This window comes from Sphaerodactylus townsendi, linkage group LG03 (assembly GCF_021028975.2).
Source record: "Sphaerodactylus townsendi isolate TG3544 linkage group LG03, MPM_Stown_v2.3, whole genome shotgun sequence".
Classification (NCBI taxonomy): domain Eukaryota; kingdom Metazoa; phylum Chordata; class Lepidosauria; order Squamata; family Sphaerodactylidae; genus Sphaerodactylus; species Sphaerodactylus townsendi.
Genome location: NC_059427.1, coordinates 123946324 through 123966677, shown reverse-complemented (window position 1 = coordinate 123966677; position 20354 = coordinate 123946324). Strand labels below are relative to the sequence as shown.

Sequence of the window (20354 nt, the reverse complement as noted above, 5' to 3'; positions counted from 1 at the left end):
TAATATGTTCAGCATCCCCATCACTTCTCTCAACAAACGCTGATGTTTCATCTCTCTTTGAGATTCCAGGCTGGAAATAGAAGTATTGCAAAACCGCCTGCAGAATACGAAATTGGCTTTTAGAATCGAACTCAAGGTCACGCCGGGACAGAGAGTGGGACTTACCGCCAGTTGTGATCGCTGGAAGTTCACGCACGGTGCCTTTATTGTGTGGCGCGAAGTACAGTTTACAACAAAATGCAACATTCAACAACAACAACAAAATTAGAAACAATATTACAACAAAATGAAACTGTCACTCATTTTCACAAATGGAAAATATACAATAAGCCTCACAGGGCTACCCTGCTATCGTTGCCACAAAATTAAATGGAAGTTCAGTGGCAATTCAGAGACGAGCAGCATTTATTCCACTCTAAATTCACGTGAGTCTGAATTGCCCCGATGCACGAAAACTCAGGCTGGAGTTCATTTTGTGGTTAGCCTTGAAGGAGCCGCTGGAACTCCGTTTAGTATTTATTTCCCTCCTTATAGCAATCTGGTGCGGCGCGCTGAGCCTTTGCGTGTCGGACGGTTGGTAGGAACTAAATATCGAGGTCGTTGTTGTCGCACTTAATAGAGTCCCCCTGAGAAGACGGGAACAGCGACCATTTAGACAGACCGTAACTATGCAATTAGGAAAAATGGTCTTCGGGAGCGGGAAAGTGCATTTGATTTATGAGCAGCAGCTCGAAGCGAGGCACTTTGGCGTTTGAAAGGGGGACGAGGCGGGGTTTTTCTTTCGGGCTTGTCGGGTTCTGCCCGTCTCCGTTGGGCGAGCTTTGCAAAATGATGCAGCCTCCATCCTTGCCGGCTATTTGATAATCTTAAAAGTTTACTTGAACGACACATTTGTAAGATGACCACAGCAACAGAAGAGAAGGAGCTTCAGGAGAGACTGAGGGAAGCTGCTGCTTTGGGAGACCTTGAGGAAGTTCAGCGACTGGTGGACTTTGGAGTGGATGTTAACTCTCAAAATGAAATCAATGGCTGGTAAGCACTGGACCAGTGGCAGAGGTGGGATCCAGCAGGTTCTCACAGGTTCCCGAGAGTAGGTTACTAATTATTTGTGTGTGCCCAGAGGGGGTTACTAATTGCTGATTTTGCCACGTGATTTTTGCCTTAGTTACGCCCCTCCTCTCAGCAGTAGTGCGCAGAACTTGAAGCAGTCCAGCAGGAGGTGCGCCGACGTGCGTGGCAGCCTGCGCCTGCGTGCATTCGTTTCCCGCCCAAGGACCGGCGCAGCGGCTACGTCCTTGCCACAGCCCCGCCCAGGAATGCCCGGCTGCACCCCCGTGGTGCCCCGCCCAGCTCCATTGGCACTACGCCACTGTTTGAATCCCACCACCATGGGAACCTGTTACTAAAATTTTTGGATCCCACCACTGACCAGTGGGCTATATTGACTGTGTCTGCTTGGGGTGGATCTGTCTGGCTTATTAAAAATGAGGCATAAGAGGTATTTCTTCCTGCTAGCAATTCCTTAAAATGAATGAATTCATAACATTTTTAGCTAGTTATTATCAGGTGAAATATTTGTGTTATTGAGGAAACGGAAGTCTCTACCGCTATTCTGTTGGTTCAGAAGCCAGGCCACTTCTGTTTAATTTATTTATTTATTTTTATTTTATTAAACTTATAGGCCGCCTATCCCCGAAGGTGATTCCACAATTGTAGGGAACAGGGAAATCAGACAGTTTTTATAATGATTTTTTCCCCATCATTAAAAAGTTTGCTTCATTCATTTTAATAACATTGAAATAAGTTGAGATTTGCACGTGGTGCAAAAAGATGTTGAGACTATCTTGTTCAAAGCAGAAAGGTTTTACAAAACTACATCTATATCATTAAAATTGAGTAACTGGTTGACTGCTGTGTGAAATAGGATGCTGGACTACTAAATAATTTGGTACAGCAGGGCTGTTCTTATGTCCGAGCAGAAGATAAACTTAACTGTTGACATAGCACACTTTGAGAATAAAGGAAAATCTTAACTATGTAAAAATGTTGTTATAAATTAGCTCTGATTTCTTGAGATCTTTGAATGCCCATCTCAGTAAACTATCAGCAATCTCAAAATCAGAGTTGTGTACTAAATTAACTGGAAAATACAAGAAAAAACAATCATATGTGACTTTCATTGATGTTACACTGCAATAGACTGAAGCCAAATTAGTTGTGGTGGGTTTTCCAGGCTGTGTGGCCGTGGTCTGGCGGATCTTGTTCCTAACGTTTCTCCTGTACAGACTTCCCTCTGTGATACACCTCTGAAGATGCCAGCCACAGATGCAGGAGAAACGTTAGGAACAAGATCCGCCAGACCACAGCCACATAGCCTGGAAAACCCACCACAACCAGTTGAATCCGGCCGTGAAAGCCTTCGACAATAAATTGAAGCCAAATTAGCCACATGTTTACATAAGAGAACATTTTTATAACTAAAAAGTTTCTATGTAGCTATTGTATATATTTTTAGTTCATTTATAACCTACTTTTCTCCCTCCATGGGAACTCAAGTTTTTCTCCTTTCCTCCATTTTATTGTGACAATATGCCTATGAGGTAGGTTAGGCTGAGTGTGTGACTTGCCCAAGATGACTCAGAAAGCTTTGAAGCAGAGTGGGGATTTAAACCTGGATCTTCTGGATCCCAGTGCAACACTAATCACTGTATCACACTGGCTCTCCAACACTTTTTTTAAATAGCCAAATTAATGTTTTTAAAGAAAACGAGGGAAGAGTTTGGCGATGTTATGAAAACCATTGTGGTGCATTGGAAAGTGTGTTGCATTTATTTTATTAATAACCCACACCTGCATTTCTGCCCACATAAGGGCCACCATGAAGGCAGGTGACAGATTAGAGCATATGCAATGAAACCAACATACGCAATAAAATCTTTAAAACCAGCAAGAAATACATCATTATAACAATTAAAACCAAACCAAAATAAATTCAAAAACATGAAAAACAACGATTAAAACAATTGGGCAGGAAGGAGTGAAATGAGGGAACACCAATCTAAACAAAAATGTTTTTAACCCACTGGCAGAAGATGGAAAAAGAAGGGGACAGAAGAGTCTCTCTCTAGGGAAGGAGTTCCAGAGTTTTGATTCCATGACTGAGAACGCCCTGTCCTGGGTTTCTACCTGCCTAATCTCAGTTGGACTTTGGAAGATGATCGTCGGTTCGTAAGGGAGTAGATGGTGCTTCAGGTATATTGGTACAAAGCCATAAAGGGATTTAAAGGTCAGCTTCTGGAACTGTGCCTGAGAAAATATTGGAAACCATTGTATATGCACCAAGACTGGAGTGATATGATCCCAGTAACCCACATCAATCAGAATCCTGGTTGCAGCATTCTATACCAGTTGAAGCTTCCAAATGCTTTTCAAAGGCAGCTTCATTTAGGGTGCATTGCAGTAATCTAATCTAGATGCAACCAGTGCACACAGCACAGTGGCCAGATGTTTTCTGCCCAGGAAAGGGGGTATCTGGCTAACCAGTCAAAGCAGGTAGAAGGCACTCTTATCCAGTAATAAGTTTGAGTCCAAGAGTACCCCCAGACAATTCCTTCAAGGACAATGCAACCTGTGGGTGCACTGGGGGAAAGGGCTGCCAGATTCAATTTGGGAAACTCCTGGAGATTTGGGGGTGGAGCCTGTGAAGGACTGGGACCTCAGTAGGGTACAGCACCACAGAGTCTACCCTCCAAGGCAATCATTTTCTCAAGGGAAATTGAATCTCTGTAATCTGGAGATGAGCTGTAATTCTGGGAGATTCTTAGGTCCCACAGGGAGGCTGGCATTCCTCAATGCAGCCCTGTCGAGAACAGGTAACGCCGTAAATTCCTGTCAGACGTTCCTCTTACCAGTAACATTTCCATCTTGTCAGGATTAAGCTTCAGTTTGTCAACTCCAAAACTATTTCCAGGCACCCATTTGGGGTTTCTCCAGCTTCCCTGGATTGTCAGCACGTGGCATCTGCATATCGGTGACCACCCAGCCCAAATCTCTGGATGATTTTACCCAGAGGTTTCAAGTATATGTTAAAGGGCATGGGAACAAAATAGAACCTTTCAGGACCCAATAGGCCAAGGGACTGAGCAGCAGTCCTCCAGCACTACCTTCTGAAACTTAGTCCCCAGAGGACTGGAACTACCACAGACTGATGCCTCTCAGTCTGAAAAGTGGTCCATAACATGGTCAATGGTATTATAAGTTGTCCATAGCATGGTCAGTGGTATTGAAAGCTGCTGTGAGGTCCAGGAAAATCAACAGGCTCACACTCCCTCTGTTTATCTTCTGGCGCAAGTCATCCACCAGGGTGAACAAGGCTGTTTTAGTCCCACAACCAGACCTAAAAACAGATTGGGAATGATCTAAACAATTTGCTTTGATCAGGAAAGCTTGTTGACATTGTCCATCTACCATCTGTTCACCTTGCTGAAGAATGGAACATTTAAGACTGGTCAATCTATACCAGGAAGGCTTGGGTTCGAATCTTTGCCCAGCTCTTGGAGCAAATCATAATCTCTCATATTAACCAACCTAGTTGGGCAGTTCTGCATATAAAATAGGACAGTCTCATGCCCTGACCTCCTTAGAGGAGGAGAATACAAATGTGGCAAAGTTTTGCAAGATAATAGGAGGGTCTTGTTTGAATATTCCATCCTCTCTTTGTGCAGAGAGACTGCAGAAATATTCACCTTCAAGCAGTGGAAGGAGGCAAGACCAGAGCAGTAACTCATACAGAGATATAGCAGACATTCTTCCTTATAGATGGCTACTTGTGCTTCACAGAAGCCTTTGATATCTCTGATTCACAGGAGCCCTCCTAGGCACTATTAGCTACTTCCGATGCAGAGACACAGCAGAATGACCTCTGAGGAGGGTGCTTATCTTTGCATAAATCATTTACCCAGACTTGCTTCCTTCCACGTATGCTCAGAACAGTGACTCATATAGAAAGACAGAGAGCAAGCTCCTTTGCAGGTGGGTGATTCTGTTGCATTTTACTATGGATGTAGTGGGATGGTATATAAGTTTCCCCAATATACTCACTAAAAACAGAAAAAGGTAGTGAAAGTTAAGGTTTTTTAATTTTTCTTGTAGTAGAATGAGGTCTGTGTGGCATAGTGGTTAAAATACTAGACTAGGCTCTGGGAAATTCAGGTACAAATCCCATCTCTGCCATCAAAATTTGCTGGGTGACCTTGGACCAGTCACATGCACTCAGTGATGACCCTGGCAAGTATTTGGATGGGAGACCTCCAAGGAATACCAGGGGTGCGACACAGAGGCAGGCAACGGCAAACTACCTCTGGACATCTCTTGCCTTAAAAACCTGACGGGGTTGGCCAAAAGTCAGCTGTGAATTGATAGTAAAAAAAAGTTTAGATCATCAACATCTACATAAAAATACACTGGGAATAGTTCTGTTTATAAGACATGTCTTTATCAAACATTTTATCTGTCGTTCAGCCAGTAGCAAAGGCATCATTCATTCATGTATTTGTCAAAATAGGTGCATTAATTATTAGTGAAATTGGTAGCATAATTATACACACACAACAAATGGGGTCTAGGAGTGACTTCTGTCTCCAGTTTGCACTCTAAGAGTGCACCTAACAAATGTTTGGAAGTACTGGTTTACATGTTTAGAATTGTTTGGGTAACCTAAGATTAATGCAGTGAACTTTCAAGCATAGTGATTTGCAAGATCGAAGTATGATTTTGCTTCCCTGCATAGAAAGATTTTGCCACTAGATGTCACTAAAGTCATCTGTAAATATGAAAAGATGTAAGGAAATTTCTCAAACTGCTAAATTGAATGGGGCGTTCTCAACATCCTTTATAAAAGCAGCCATAAGCAGGCTTCTACCTGTTCCTTATTGCAAGAAATCCTTCCTTATTTATGTGTTGCGAAAATAGTAATGGAAAAAAAAAGATGCACCGTAACCGCAAAAAATGCAGCTTTCCTATATGATGAAGATAATGAAGTCTAAGAAATTACCCGTAGTGTCACATGTGGTCGTGTATTTTCTTAAAGGCTTATGGTGCACTCCTTATTTTAGAGCAGTTCAGTGGCAGTCCTACTAATAGGAAGGATTTAAACTGTACAGAATGGCCATTTGACTTGGCTCTTATGTTTGCCTTGAGCAGGACTTGCTTGCATTGGGCCTGCAAACGCAACCACGCTCAAGTGGTATCATATCTTCTCAGTGCTGGAGCCGATAAAGACATTCTCACAGTTAAAGAAGAAAGACCAGCTCAGCTGACATCTAAGCAGGAAATCCGGAAGATGCTGGGAGGTAAATTGATTAGTCGATTCTCACAGCCATCGAAGGATATTCGAATGCTGATGGTCCTGTCCCTGTTAGAATCCATGAGTCAAGAAAGAAGAGGCTCTTGCAGTTTTCTTCTACAAGCTGTCTCATGTGGAATTAATATGAATGTGAACATTGCTATGCAAGGAGGAAGTCAGGAAGTGCCAGGAAGGGTTGCTAGATTTTAGTGTGCTAAAAATGTAATCTCACATAGGCCCGGGGGAAATTGTGACTAAGAGGCTATGATGTGTAAATTCATATTTGCTATGTTTAATGTAATGTCTAACTTCTCACTACCATTGACAAATGACTACAGACTAATTTTCTAATAAGCCAAAACCCCTGACCTGAATGGCCTTGTAGGCTAGGCCAGTCTTGTCAGATCCTGGCTGCTAAGCATGGTTGGCCCTGGTCTGTATTTAGATGGGAGATCCCCAGGGAATGATACCAGGATCACGATGTAGATGGAGGCATTGACAAACTGCCTCTAACATATCTGTCTGTCTGTTTCGATATATATGCACCGCCCTTCCCGAAAGGGCTCAGAGCGGCTTACAATACTGAAACATATAATAAAACTCAATTTAATAAACAATTAAAACAGCTATCAATAATTAAAATGAAATCCAAGCTAAATAGAATACAATTAAAATTAATATTTACTTACTCTTGCCTTGAAAACCCTGCAGGGTTCCCATTAAGTTATCTGAGACTTGATGGCAAAAAAAGAAACAAAAAAATGCAAAATGTACTACTACTGAAAACAATTTGACTGAATTTGTATACATGAGCATTCTTTTTATGAAACAATCTTACAGATGTTTTAGATACCAGATATTCAACACTGTGCAAACTACTGCAGCTATAGGAACAGAATGAATACACAAAACAATACAGGTCCCAGAATCCAGTATTCTCCTGTTTCAAGGGGGAAATCTTAGATGTTGTGTAAACATGTTTTTAAAAACGATCGTTTCAGTTCTTTTGTAAAGAGATGCTCCAACCTCTTTTCTGCAATGTAAATTTTAGAAACAGACCTATGCCTAAGCAAGATTACAAACACTTTAATCCTGAAGTAGTCCTAGCTATTTACAGTAAATCAAAGTTTGTTAAGCAGTAGCTCAGCTGTGGGGCTCCTGTTTTGCATGTCGAAGTTCCCAGGTTCAGTCTCGGTATCTCTAGTTAAAAGGATCAGGTAGTAGGTGAAGTAAAACACTTCAGACTCTGAGATCCTGGAGAACCACTGAAAGTCACAGGAGACAACTCAGCTTTTAAAGAACCAGTGGTCTGATGTGACTCAGGTGTGCCCAAGTGTCCTGTTTTGTCAACAAATAAGTGTTACTTTTCTAAAAATTCTAATCTGAGGGACAAAAGTTCTAATCTGAGGGAGAGAACCTTCATAGGTTCTCTCCATTAAAGGGAACTCTTAGGAAAATCAACACCACAAATAGGATTTTGAGTTGCAAAGTGCCAAAAACACCACCTGCAAGATAACAAAAAGTTGTTTACTAAAACCAATAATGTTTATATGCTTGATGTCCTGTAAGTTCTCATTTCTAAGGCACCCCAACTTGCCTTAGAAACTATTTCCTACTTGCCAATAAGTAACTTTTTTGTAGTAACTGGGCAAGTAATTTCTTTACGTCTGTTCACATCTGCTCTTGAGGAAGAATCAACTATAATTTCACAGGCACTACTTACATTAACACAAGAAATGTACAAATGGGGTGTATGATCTATCATTCATTGTTACTTATAGTTGTTTATTTTTTGCTGGTTGGTGAAAATTCACCTTCTAGGTTGGGACACCTTCACCCTCATGTTTTAACTAAATTTCAGTATTCTTTATCTGGTCAGAAGTGGCTTTTGCAAAAATTTGTCTGTCTTTCTTTTCCAGCCGATGATGCTGATGAACAGCTGGATGAGAAGAAAGAATCTGCCTTGCCCATTCTCCCTAATTATTTGGCCAACCCACCTTTTCCTTATGTGTATAACTCAATGAGCAGCAGCATTGCCAGCACCTCCTCTTCCTCTTTAAATGGGACACTTTCCCCTTCTCTAGAACAGCACAATGAGGATTGTCCCATCTCTTTACCTCAAGTCCAGGTGCCTGGCACTGCCCCGCTGCAACATGAAAAACCTTTTCCTGTTGGGTCTCCTGGGGACGTGTCTAGATCAGCCCCTGCAGAACACCCAGAGCCTGTAGTCCAGAATGGTCATGTTCCCCAAATGCCTGTTCCTCCAAGTAGGACTCTCTCTACTCCAGCTGCACCTAAACAACCTGAAGCTCAGCAACATAATGGCTATTGTGGGGGACCTGTCCCAGCATTTCAGCCTGTTTTCTTCACTGGAGCATTTCCCTTCAGTAGCACACAAGGTAATCTCAGGTCTCAAGTCATATAAGCTACAAACTTTCATGTTAACCTAGCGTTTCTTCAGGTGACAGTGATGAGAACAAATTGTGCTTTGGTATACCTATGAGGGGGTTCATTATCAAATTAATTGGTGTAGACTAAAGAAAAAACCCGCATCACTATTCGTCCTTTCTATTTTTTTGTTCCTTTCCTGATTTGAAATATGCTAATCAAGACTATTACAGTGGTCCACAAAGAAAATTTAACAGGTTTCTTATTGACTATGGAAATGTTTGCACAGCAGTTCTGTTCCCACCATTGATGACAGCTATCCCACATGTATAGGAGTTAATACCAGTGGTCTATCTATCTATCTATATTTATTTATTATTGGGTTTTATAGACCGCCCTACCCCTGAAGGGCTCTGGATGGTGTACAACATAACTTCACAACAACATATAACTAAAAACCATTAAAATTAAATACAGCGGTCAATACAATAAAATGGCATCCAGCGATAAAACCCTTATTAATACCCTCCCAAGGAGGGGGGAACGGTGGATCCCATGGATGTTAAAGGGACCCCGAACATAAGGAGAATAAAATGGGGCATTGCAGTCAGCGGCTGGTCACTCCAAAGGTCCGGTGGAACAACTCAGTCTTACAGGCCCTGTGGAATTCACCAAGATCCCACAGGACCCGGACAGCTGGAGGAAGAGTGTTCCACCAGGCAGGGGCCAGGGCCGTAAAGGCTCTGGCCCGAGTGGAGGCCAGCCGCATCATCGAAGGGCTGGGAACCACCAGCAAATCGGGGGCTGGGAACCACCAGCATATACAATGATAGAAATAATTTGTCATGCAGTGTAGCATTTATTATCATTACTTACTATCTGCATTGATTCCTTTTGGTGGAAGCATTCTGATGAAAATTTAGGTAGTTTATTATTATTACTTATAGAAGGTAACTCCCACTCCCTACCACCTAGTGCTATATAAAAGACTTCATAGCAGTTGCCTGAATTGGACTCAGATATAGTAGCTATTCACTGCAGTTCTTGTCATAAGCATTGCAAGATGAAGAGACCTACAGGGTTAGGAAAGGGTCAGTCCTGTTATCAAGAGTTCCTGTTTTCTCACCTGCTTCACCTGTTTTCTCACCAGCAGTTTCTTCTTGTGCTACGTCTTTCCACTTCTTTGCTTCTGGTTCAGGCATTCGCCGTAACTCAGCCCATGAAGCTGGTTTACACAGCTTCATGCAATCCTGTAATCAGGAAATAGTGGATGTGGTCTACACTTTCTTGTGAAAGACATTGGGTTCATGCAGGTACCAGTGATTATACTCCAAATCTGAGCTGTGAAAGGGGCTCATTGAAGAAAGCTGTGAGAGCCTCTTCTCAGGAAAATGAAAGAGTTTTGGACATTTCTGGGGAGCTCCTCCCCCCACCCCCGGGGCCTCTCTGCTGGTTGCCAGGCTTCAGCCTGACAGAATGAAGGCAACATTGGAGATGTAGTTAAAGCCAGTAAAGTGACTAACAGTGCAGTCCTGCTCATTTTCCTTGGAAGTCCCACTTCTTGGGCCATCTGACCATGTAACTTATGCAGGAGTTTATTGGTGGCTAGGAGCAAGATGAGACAACGCCCAGAAACACTATCAGTGCCTCCAGGGCTACTTGGCTCAGGCCAGTTGGCTTGTGGTAATGCCTGAGAGGCCCGAGTGTCTTTGTTAAATGATTCAGATTGAACATTTGTTGTGTTTGTGTGTTTTTAACCTAGAACTGGTGCTTAAGGTCAGAATTCAAAACCGTGCTCTTTCCGAGAATGACTTCATAGAGATTGAACTGGATCGACAGGAGCTGACTTACAATGAACTGCTCCGGGTGAGCTGCTGTGAACTGGGGGTGAATCCAGAACACGTGGAGAAAATTAGGAAGCTTCCCAATACAGTATTAAGGAAGGTAAGAACTCTCAGTTTTTTTAAAAGAAATCTAGCTGGACTTCAGCTTTGCCCATTTTCATTTAGTTATTTCTTAACTAAACTTGCAGTCCACCAACTGAAGGTAGTCCAGCAGCTATTCCTTGAGATCTGTTAAATGTTTCATAGTTCTTTTCCCCTCCTTTGGTCAGGAGGCGGGTCCCTAGGAAAATGGCAAACATTGGAGGGCTTTGGCCTAATAGGTAAAATACATAGCTAGTGGTTTACATTCAGCAAAGTAGATCACAAGTTATACTGGTCCCACTTTATGCATTTAAATGTCACTTAAGATAGCCATATTGTTAGGCAACACCTACTTACATCAGTGGCAGGGGTTGTATTTTAATAACTATAATTGGCTTAGAAAAGGATTCTTCTAAGATTCTGTTAGTGACAAACACCCAAGCATTTCCTGCACAGGAAAGGAACAGTTAAACGTGAAATTAAAGATGTAATTTCCTACTCAGGGATCAATGCAGATTTTGAAGTTCATATTTGACAGTGACATTTTGGTGCTAATGGTAATGTCAAATTGCAGATTTCACTGTCAATAAAACTTTGTTGTGTGCTAAACATCAATTTATGAAGTCAATTTATGTGGTAATAAAAATCAGATTCTTTGATATATATGGCTAAAAGCACGAAATTGGTCCCAAAGATTCAGCAGAATTTTTTAAAACTATATTAAATTTTCTCTTATGTTATGGATGTTGCACTTCACTGTGTTTTAATGCTGCAGTTCCTGTTATTGGTGGAAAGTGCCATCAGGTCACAGCTGATTTATGGTGACCCTGTAGGGCAGTGATAGCGAACCTTTTCGAAACCGAGTGCCCAAACTGCAACCCAAAACCTACTTATTTATCTCAAAGTGCCAACACAACAATTTAACCTGAATTTTTAGTTTAGTTTTAGTTTAGTTTTAGGTTTTAGTTTAGAAAAAACAGTTGGCTCCAAGGTGTGCATTACTTGGGAGTAAGCTTGGTGGTAGTTGGTGGCTTTGCTTTGAAGCAAGCGTGCAACGCTTTGAATGGGTGAATCATGACCCTAGGAAGGTTAGAAGCAAGCCCCATTGCCAGCAACTGAGCTTACTCCCAGGTAAAGGATTGTGTTTTAGTTCTTCGCATGAAAATCAGTAGGGTTTAACAGCACTCAACAGGGTTACCTACACGTTGTGCCTAGCGGCCCAGGCCAGCCTAGATGTGTGTGTATGGGGACAATTTTCCGGGGGGTCCCCCACATGACGAACTCTGTACACGCGTGCCCACAGAGAGGGCTCTGAGTGCCGCCTCTGGCACCCGTGCCATAGGTTTGCCACCACTGCTGTAGGGTTTTCAAGGCAAGAGACAAGAGGCAAGGCAAGGAGGTGGTTTGCCATTGCCCTCCTCTGCCCAGCTCCTGTTATGTCCAATGAAATTGTTCACACAGTAGGAGATTTAAACGCCATACCATGTAGACTTGCACTGGATGCTACTTGCAGTAGGCAAAAAGGACAAATCTAAAGAATTCCTGTTTGCTTTCTATAATTACCATTTCACATTGACCATTGCTGATCTCAAATAAACTGACCTATCCACACAGATGCGTAGATACAGATTGTCAGGGGCAGGATAGATGTATTAACCCACCCATCCATCATGTCTATTGTTTGTGATCAGAGCAAACAATATACCTGATAATTTATTTATTTATTTATTTATTAGATTTTTATACTGCCCTATCCCCGAGGGCGGTATAATTGAAACTGGGCTCAAAGGAACTCGATATAACTGTTGTTCATGGTGTGATGTGTTGTGTCCTACCCTTACAGAGCCTAAATCCTGCCTTAGGATGTTCTTTCCAACACCCAATCCAATTATTATGTAGAATAAACCCATAGATTAGAATGTAAACCAGATCTAGGAGCACCTGGTATGGTGTGCATGCTAGAATCTTGAAAATTGAGCTTTGGCTTTTTATTTAAAAATATATATTTTAAATGAGCTATGATATTTGTCAACAAGGAATTGCACTGTCTGTGTTTTCCCTTGAATAGTTCAAAGTTCTAACTTTGGAACTGGGAGATCTAAATCGCTTGTCCATATCAGATTTTCTCACCTGCTGTGTTCTAGTGTGAAAACAAATTCTTATAGCTGCTGAATTCGTGCCTTCCATCTTCATTCTCCTGCCCAGGGGGTTGTGAGCAGCTGCATGGGCAGAACTAATCTTTTTGCCCAATATGGCAACCCAGATTTGCTGCCTTTGGCAGTTCTAAAGGCTTGCATGTTTCTCTTTCCACCCCTTCCCCCAGGTGCATATTTTATGCATTTTAAACTTTGTTTCATGTTTAGCAGTTTTAAATCTGGCCAAAGATGTGTTCACTGCTCACCCACATCTTAAAGATAAATGCACCCTTGATCCTTTCATCCCAACTGTTAGTCAGATCCTGGTGATGGCCTAGGGCAGATGCCCGTGGAATATCATTCAATTCATCCACCCCATCTTGATAGCAGTGCCCTAATAGTTACATCACTGGCTGAAATCCACAGCATTCTGGAACATCTGAAGCGTTCCCTTAGGCGCATATTCATCTTTCTCCCATCTCCTTGCTGGAATATCATGTGGAACATTATCAAAAGCCTTGCGGGAGTCAAGACATTTTTATCCATTGAAACCGCCCCCCCCCTTTTTTTTTTTTAACCAAAATGAGTCACTCTGCCAAAGTAGTAACCTAGGCTGGTTTTGCATTTTGTTGTTGGCTGCTAATAGTCAAGCCCATTTCCAGTTAGCACATTGCATGGTTGTTTGAACTGTCCAGTTGTGTTCAGAAATGCATTGTAGTAGTAGCCTCTCCCTACAACTTAAGTTTACGGATATTGCTGGTCTCACAGCATCATCTTTATAAAGTCATTAGGGCTACTCTGCAGTAAGCATTTTGCACACATCAGCCTTACTAAGTGTAAGATAACTTCACATTCAAAGTTCTAAGTATGTCTTTTTAAATTAATGTCACTGCTAGGAAGGAAATGCATCTCTCTCTCTCAAACGTACACGCGCACGCATGTGCATGCACACACCCAGAGTTTTCATACAGTTATAATCTCTGTTTAGTTATTCTGTTGGAATACATATGTGTCTTGATGTACAAGAAAGACAACAGCAGGACACTCTTGCTGTAATCACTCTGTGCCCTTAGTTTGCCATAGAATCCCTCAAGAACCTAGTTACCTTCAACCTGCTGAGGTAATCTGATTTACTGCTAGATGGCTTCACCCAATCATTGCAGATTCCAATGCAAGAGGTAAACACGCTGCCTTGTTCTTGTTTCCCAGTTTTGAAAGGTCAGCTTCCACTGAATAGCCTAGCATGGTGGAATTGTTTGAATTGTGTGTTTTTATATGATGTTTCTCTCCTTTAATAGTGCCTTTAACTAAAACACAGGTTACTTACTTTCTCTTGTTGACTTCAACCTAGATCTGACTGTTTGTATGTAGCCCAGGTCAAACTTGACAGCAGAACCAGAATTAAACTGTCTCCTTGAGCAGCTGATCTCTTATTTTGGGGTATGCAGCCCTTGGAACTGGATCAGTGGTACAGTTTGTCACACAGTCTAGGATATGGTTCACACAAGTCTGCCTCTATATACTCCCATGCCCCTTAGGTGGATTAGGGTGCCAAAATCACTATTTTTAGTTCTTCACCAGCAGACAGCATTGTCACACTATATATTTATATATTGCCATTTGCACTATACACTATATATTGCCATTTGCAAAGACTGTGAACTACGATCATGAACAGAGTTACCGCAAGCTAACCCCATTGAAGTAATGGGTTTATACTGGATTAACTACATAATGATAAATCAGCAAATTACCTTTTCTGTTCCCAGTCAAAATCACTTTGACAATAAGTTAAGCAGTTGGCAATGCTTAACCTCCATCACAAGCTAAGTAATCATATAAATGTTTCATATTTTATGTCAATTCAAGTGAGACAGAATAGCTCAAGGATGTAAAGTGTGGCTTTATTTGAAGACGTTGCATTCAGCTCCCTACTGTACTGGTTGGGGTACTATTTTATGGCACAGTGTCTGAACATTCATTTTTACAGGGCTGCAAAACAGTATAGGCTGAGCCATTATACTGTACTTTCAGGAGCATTGTTCTGCTGCAAATTAGATCAGAAGTTCTGTGTCTGGACTCTTTGGTGTGATGGTGAGCATTTTCCAAAAGCCTCAACACACAGCACAGGCAAACAGAGGCGTAGCTCCAACGGGACCGTGGGGTGCGCGACGCTCTGTTCTGAGGGCGTTCTGGAGCAGAGGACGCACCAGTGCACGGGGCACTTTCCCCCCCTTGCTACGTCTCTGCAGGCAAAACACTCTGAGGCTCAAGGCCAAGAACAAGACATAAAATTAAATGGACAGTATTGAAGCGAGGGTTGGGAGGGGGGGGGGCTGAAAAGTGAGCAAAGCTTGTTGTGTTGTTAGATACTGCACAATGCGCAAAGCACCGCTTCTAACTTTCTGTGTTTATTCCTTAAAGGACAAAGATGTTGCAAGACTTCAGGACTTCCAGGAACTGGAGCTGGTTCTAATGACGAGTGAGAACAGCAACTTTCTATTCAGAAATGCTGCACCAACATTGACTGAAAGGCCTTGTTTTAATAAGAAAGCATCAAAGCTGACTTACTGAGTGTTTAAATGAAATACCAGTCACTAGTATTTAACTCTTTAACCTAGGATTTTGTAAGGGCTAATAACCTCAGATTCTGCGTTACCTTGGAAGACAGAGTGAACCTGTGAAGCACACTTGCTTGGAAGCAGTCTCAGGCTAGAAACAACAGGACTTGCTTCAAGGTAAATGCGCTCGAGAACCAGGGTGCCACACTTGTATCTGCAGTTAATCTTTTTTTTTTTTTTGCATAAAGCAGCACTGAAATAATGGATGGGATACTAAGAGCTGATAAAAGGCTGTCACTTCCACGCGGCAGCATTTCTTACAAGGGAGTTACCCTTTCTTGGAACACTACAGAGTTAGAAGCTCTCAGGGAAAGACTTGAATTAAACTGTTCTAATAACTGCTACTTATTAAAAAAATAGCAGGAGCACTTCTACCGAAGGACGGAACATGAACTGCATTTAATGCTTGTAATTGGATACTTAGCAAGCAGACAGTTCTTATACATCTGTCTGGAGTTAACACATGCTGCTTGAGGAGAATTAGCTACTTTTCCAGAGAGAAGGGGAGGAGGAAGGAGAAATCAGGATTCTCCTCCAATGGTTATGTTAGTATAACGAACCAGGGGGTTGTTATTGATGAATGACCGTAACATGGTTCCCTTGAGGGAATAGGTATAAGGTGAATAGATCCTGCAGCATATGCCTGCTGAGATGGGAAGCTGTTGGTGTTAAGTGGTAGGATCAGGCCTGAGAGCGGAATCTTGGGACAAACTGTTGTATTGTCAAAGGCTTTCACGGCCGGATTCAACTGGTTGTGGTGGGTTTTCTGGGCTGTGTGGCCGTGGTCTGGTGGATTTTGTTCCTAACGTTCCATCAGTCCATGGCCACGCAGCCTGGAAAACCCACCACAACCAGTTGGGACAAACTATCTGAAGCTTCCGAAGGGGGTGTAAAACTTGCACATTTTGCAACTTCTAAGATAGCAACAGCAGACGACCTTGCCCTGGTGGCACACTATGGCATAGGAAGAACCAGCTCAAACTGCCCAGTCTGTGAAGGAGCGAGGCTGGGGTTTCTTACAGAAGCACAATGCTTAATTTGGCTAATTCCCAAAGTGTTCATTAATGATCAGCCGTGATTTCTTCAAAGTGGTGCTGAGATAAAATATGGAAACCTATTTGCAGCATTAGCTACAAATAAGGCATTGATAGGCAATGTTAAGTGAGTAATTTTCTGTCTTAGGGTTATACCCTTAAGATATACCCTGTCTGGTGGGTATATCTTATTTTTGTTTTGCTAAGAGATTTCCTGAGGGATGCTTAAGATGACAACTGCATTCCACAGCCTGACTCATCTAAGAAAGGAGCACAATCCCTTTAGTCTTTGTTCAAATTATCCTCTGATCCTGACAATATTTACCTATTTATTTATTTATTAGATTTTTTTTTTGGTCACCGTTCACCCAAAGGGTTTTGTGATGACTTACAACATTAAAAAGTATAACTGAGTTAAACAATTTAAAAGCAAATAACAAATATAAAACATTAACATTGAAATATTAAACTCTTAAAATATGTGGCTAGCACAATACTATTAACAACCCCAAAATGAAGATTAAACCGAAAGGCCAACTTAAAACAAATTTGGCCTTGCATGCTCTGCTAGTAATCATGTAGCATTTTAAATAGTAAAATTATTTTTAATACCAGGATGTGATATAAAATCTTGGAATTGCTATGCATTTTTCAAGGACTTGCTTGTATTTTGTATAGGCATGCCTGCTTCTCATCTTCTTTCTAGTTCAGGTCCTTTCTAACTATTTCGTTATCGAGTCCTAGAATTTACCGAAATATGGAAAAGGCATGGAACAGAATAATGCTTTTGAATAATAAAAACCTAATTGTAGGGCTCTGTGTACTAATGTAAAAGGGGGGGGGGGGTGTTAGTTGCATTACTATACAAAAATGCATACTGTAAATTGAATGGCACTTGGATAGTCAATAGGAAGTATGTTCAGCTGCTGATTTCAATATGCACATGCTCCTACCGGGCACGTTGGGGCTAGGATTGTTATTCATGAGCCTCATGGCTCCAAATTTTGAGCTTTGGCTTTTTGAAAAACTAAGGCGTGATCAGCCATCCCGCATGAAATTTGCCTTTATTATAGTACTTTCTATGGGAAAAAATACTTTCTGCTGGAAGTGGATCATCACCGTGTGAGCTTTTTCCAGGGAAAACCTGTGTGCAGCATACCAGTTTCAGACCTGCTTCAGTTTATGGATTTGCAAAATAACTGGGGGATGATTTCAATTATCTTTTAATGGTTCTGATAACCCACTGGTAATTACTGGACACAATCCAATCCAAACAAGTCAGGGCTGTCATGTGCTTCTGCTCAGCCGCCAGGCTCGATTTCCCAGTCCCTGCTCTCTTTTTAGCCATCCACTCCCCTTAGTAGGCATTGGGAAGAGGAAAGAAGGTAAGAGCATAGTTAGTAGTGGAGGACAAAGGGGCCTTTATCTTACATGCTGGTAGCACCTCTCCCCTTCCTTACCCACTGCTTTACCAAGTAAAGGAGGAGAAAACGAGGGGACTGTAAGTGACTATCAGTGCAATCCCAAGAGTTATTCCAGTATAAGCCCAGACTTGAATGACTCTGTTTAGGATTGTGTTGTAATTCCACAAAGTCCAGTTTCTTCAGACTGGCTTATTGGCAAAGAGGTTGTTGACTAGAACTGTACAGGATTGATTAAAAAAAAGAAAGAAACAAGGAAACAAAATGTTGAATGGGGTCCGTTCCTTTTTTTATACATGCAAAGAGTGGGCTAGATAAGCATGGCCTTCTGTGTGTTTATAGATTTCTGAACAGTTCCATCAGTCATCTGTTTAAAACAACAGGGAATGCGAAGAGCAGAGTTGCTAACAGGGTCCTTATTGCTCAGTATTGTTGGCCAGAAGAGAACACTGGCTGGAGAGGCCACAAATATGTTAATCTTCTGCTCAGTTTCTGCGTAGTTTCCAAAGATTATAATCAAGTATAATTTGCTGTATCCAAACATTGGCCTTTTCCGCATGGGCCATTTACAGCGGCCCAGGGACAGCAGAAACGCTGTCCCTGGGCAGCTGTTCACACAGGAGGCGCTGCTGGATTGCAGCAGTGCCGTCCTGGCTGCCCAGGAGCGGCGTGAAGCCGCTCCTAATAATCTCACTCGTTGAGTGAGGTTATTCTAAAATGCCGTCTTCCCATCAGCGCGGTGCGAACCGCACTGCTGGGAAGACGGCGCTTTCCCCGTCCCCTCCACTCACCTCATCCTCCAGCGTTCTCTGGAGGCTGTCAGGGACCGGCCCACGCTGCCCTCTGACCTCCAGGGGTGGACGCAGAAGAGGCGGCTCCATGCGAAGCCACCTCTTCTGTGGGGTTGCTCACACGCTCCCGTGCGAATGGCCCCCACCCCTCCACTGGCATAATTTCTGCCGGTGGAGAGGCGCCATTTCCGCTGTGTGGAAAGGGCCATTGTTATTTTTAATCTCTGCCATCCTTCTCTCAAGATATTTGGATGAGCTTCATGTCAAATATAATTGGGCATCAGAGGCTCAAAAGGATTAACGTGACTGTAAGACCAACTGTGGCCAAGATTAATTAATATAATCAATTAAGCGACTGAATTTTTAAATGTGGCTTTTAACACAGAGGTGTTGTATGAAAGGGAGTTCAGAGGAGATGGCATTATTTTGAACAATCATTCTGCATGTACAGCTCTTCATTTAGGCAATATATTTGAAAGTAGGACTTACGTGGGTTTGCTGGAATGGTCAAGAGAAACTACTACTATTGTTAAGAAGTTTGTTTTGATATTATAGTGGTTTAACTGCTTAAAAATATATAGGCAAAGCAGCTATTTGACTAAAATATTAACTTCCTTAACAGGTAATGGGAGTGTTTAAACAATCATTTATTCTGAGATGGCCCCTGATGTACACCAAGTTTAAATTGTTTCAAGGGTTAAAGGGGGAAGGGGTTGAAATGAGTTGACAGCCTCTGGCAAGAGATCTCAACTTGTCTCTTTAACCCTGGGATAAGTGACCATTCAACAGCAGTGGGAGTTCACTGCTTTGTAGAGCAGTGCAGTGATTTATGACAATCCAGGATAGTTAGTGAGAGGTTTTTGCTGAAATGTTCATGAAACTCCCATTCGTGTGTTGTAATTACTTTGATATAACAATCTCTGAATTTAGATTGTACCAGTAAACTCTTGGTATGCTTGTCAGTCCTTTTGATACCTAACTCCAGTATCTTCACTGTCCTTGATCCAGAACCTAGTACAATGATGTGTCCAGCAGAATCAGGAATTTCTAATTATGATCACTTTCCCCCTCGCCTTAAACATTAGGCAAGGTTTAGAAATTGCCTAATGCTAGAGGAACTGCCTTTGACAGCATATCACTTTTGTGATTGATTCTAAGATTCATAGATGACATCACTGGGAAGATACTGTATGGCTATGATAGGTTAATTTCCCTATACCTTCAAAATCTGATTTAATATTCATTCCAAAAAATGGAAATATTGCCATTGGCTGAGTCAGGTGTTGAACCAGGGCTCACGAAACATACTTAACCTAGCAATACCGTTTGAAGTTTGCATGTCTCAGAACTTGATCCTGTAAGGTGCATCTTAATTCTGAGTTTGCAAAACATTTGTGCCTAAAATCAGTGCACACAGTCCATTACTATGGAAGTGCTCGAAGGCAAAGATGCTTTTGTTCTATAGGACTCGCAGCACCTTTCAAGAACAAACTCCAAAAGAAGGACCCCACAATTCAGAACAGAATCTGAAGGCTCAAGCAAAATTGTGCTTTCTTGTGTGTTACATTGTGCCCAAATGTTGTTGGTTGTTCTTTCAGAAGTAAGATATTCACAAGCATCCAATGGGTGGGGAGAAAATGAGATAATGTATTGGTTACCATAATATTAATAACACATTAAGTCTGTTGATTATTCT

General features: G+C 41.9%; 1 protein-coding gene across 1 annotated transcript; it reads left to right on the top strand.

Annotated features, from left to right (window-relative positions):
• The first annotated feature begins 607 nt into the window (after window positions 1–607).
• LOC125429907 (ankyrin repeat domain-containing protein 40-like) lies at window positions 608–17697 on the top strand. Its single transcript, XM_048491492.1, has 5 exons — window positions 608–1032; window positions 6202–6350; window positions 8263–8742; window positions 10494–10675; window positions 15216–17697. Exons 1-5 carry the CDS (start codon window positions 899–901, stop codon window positions 15363–15365), a joined length of 1095 nt encoding a protein of 364 aa, XP_048347449.1. The 5' UTR covers window positions 608–898; the 3' UTR covers window positions 15366–17697.
• The last annotated feature ends 2657 nt before the right edge of the window (window positions 17698–20354 follow it).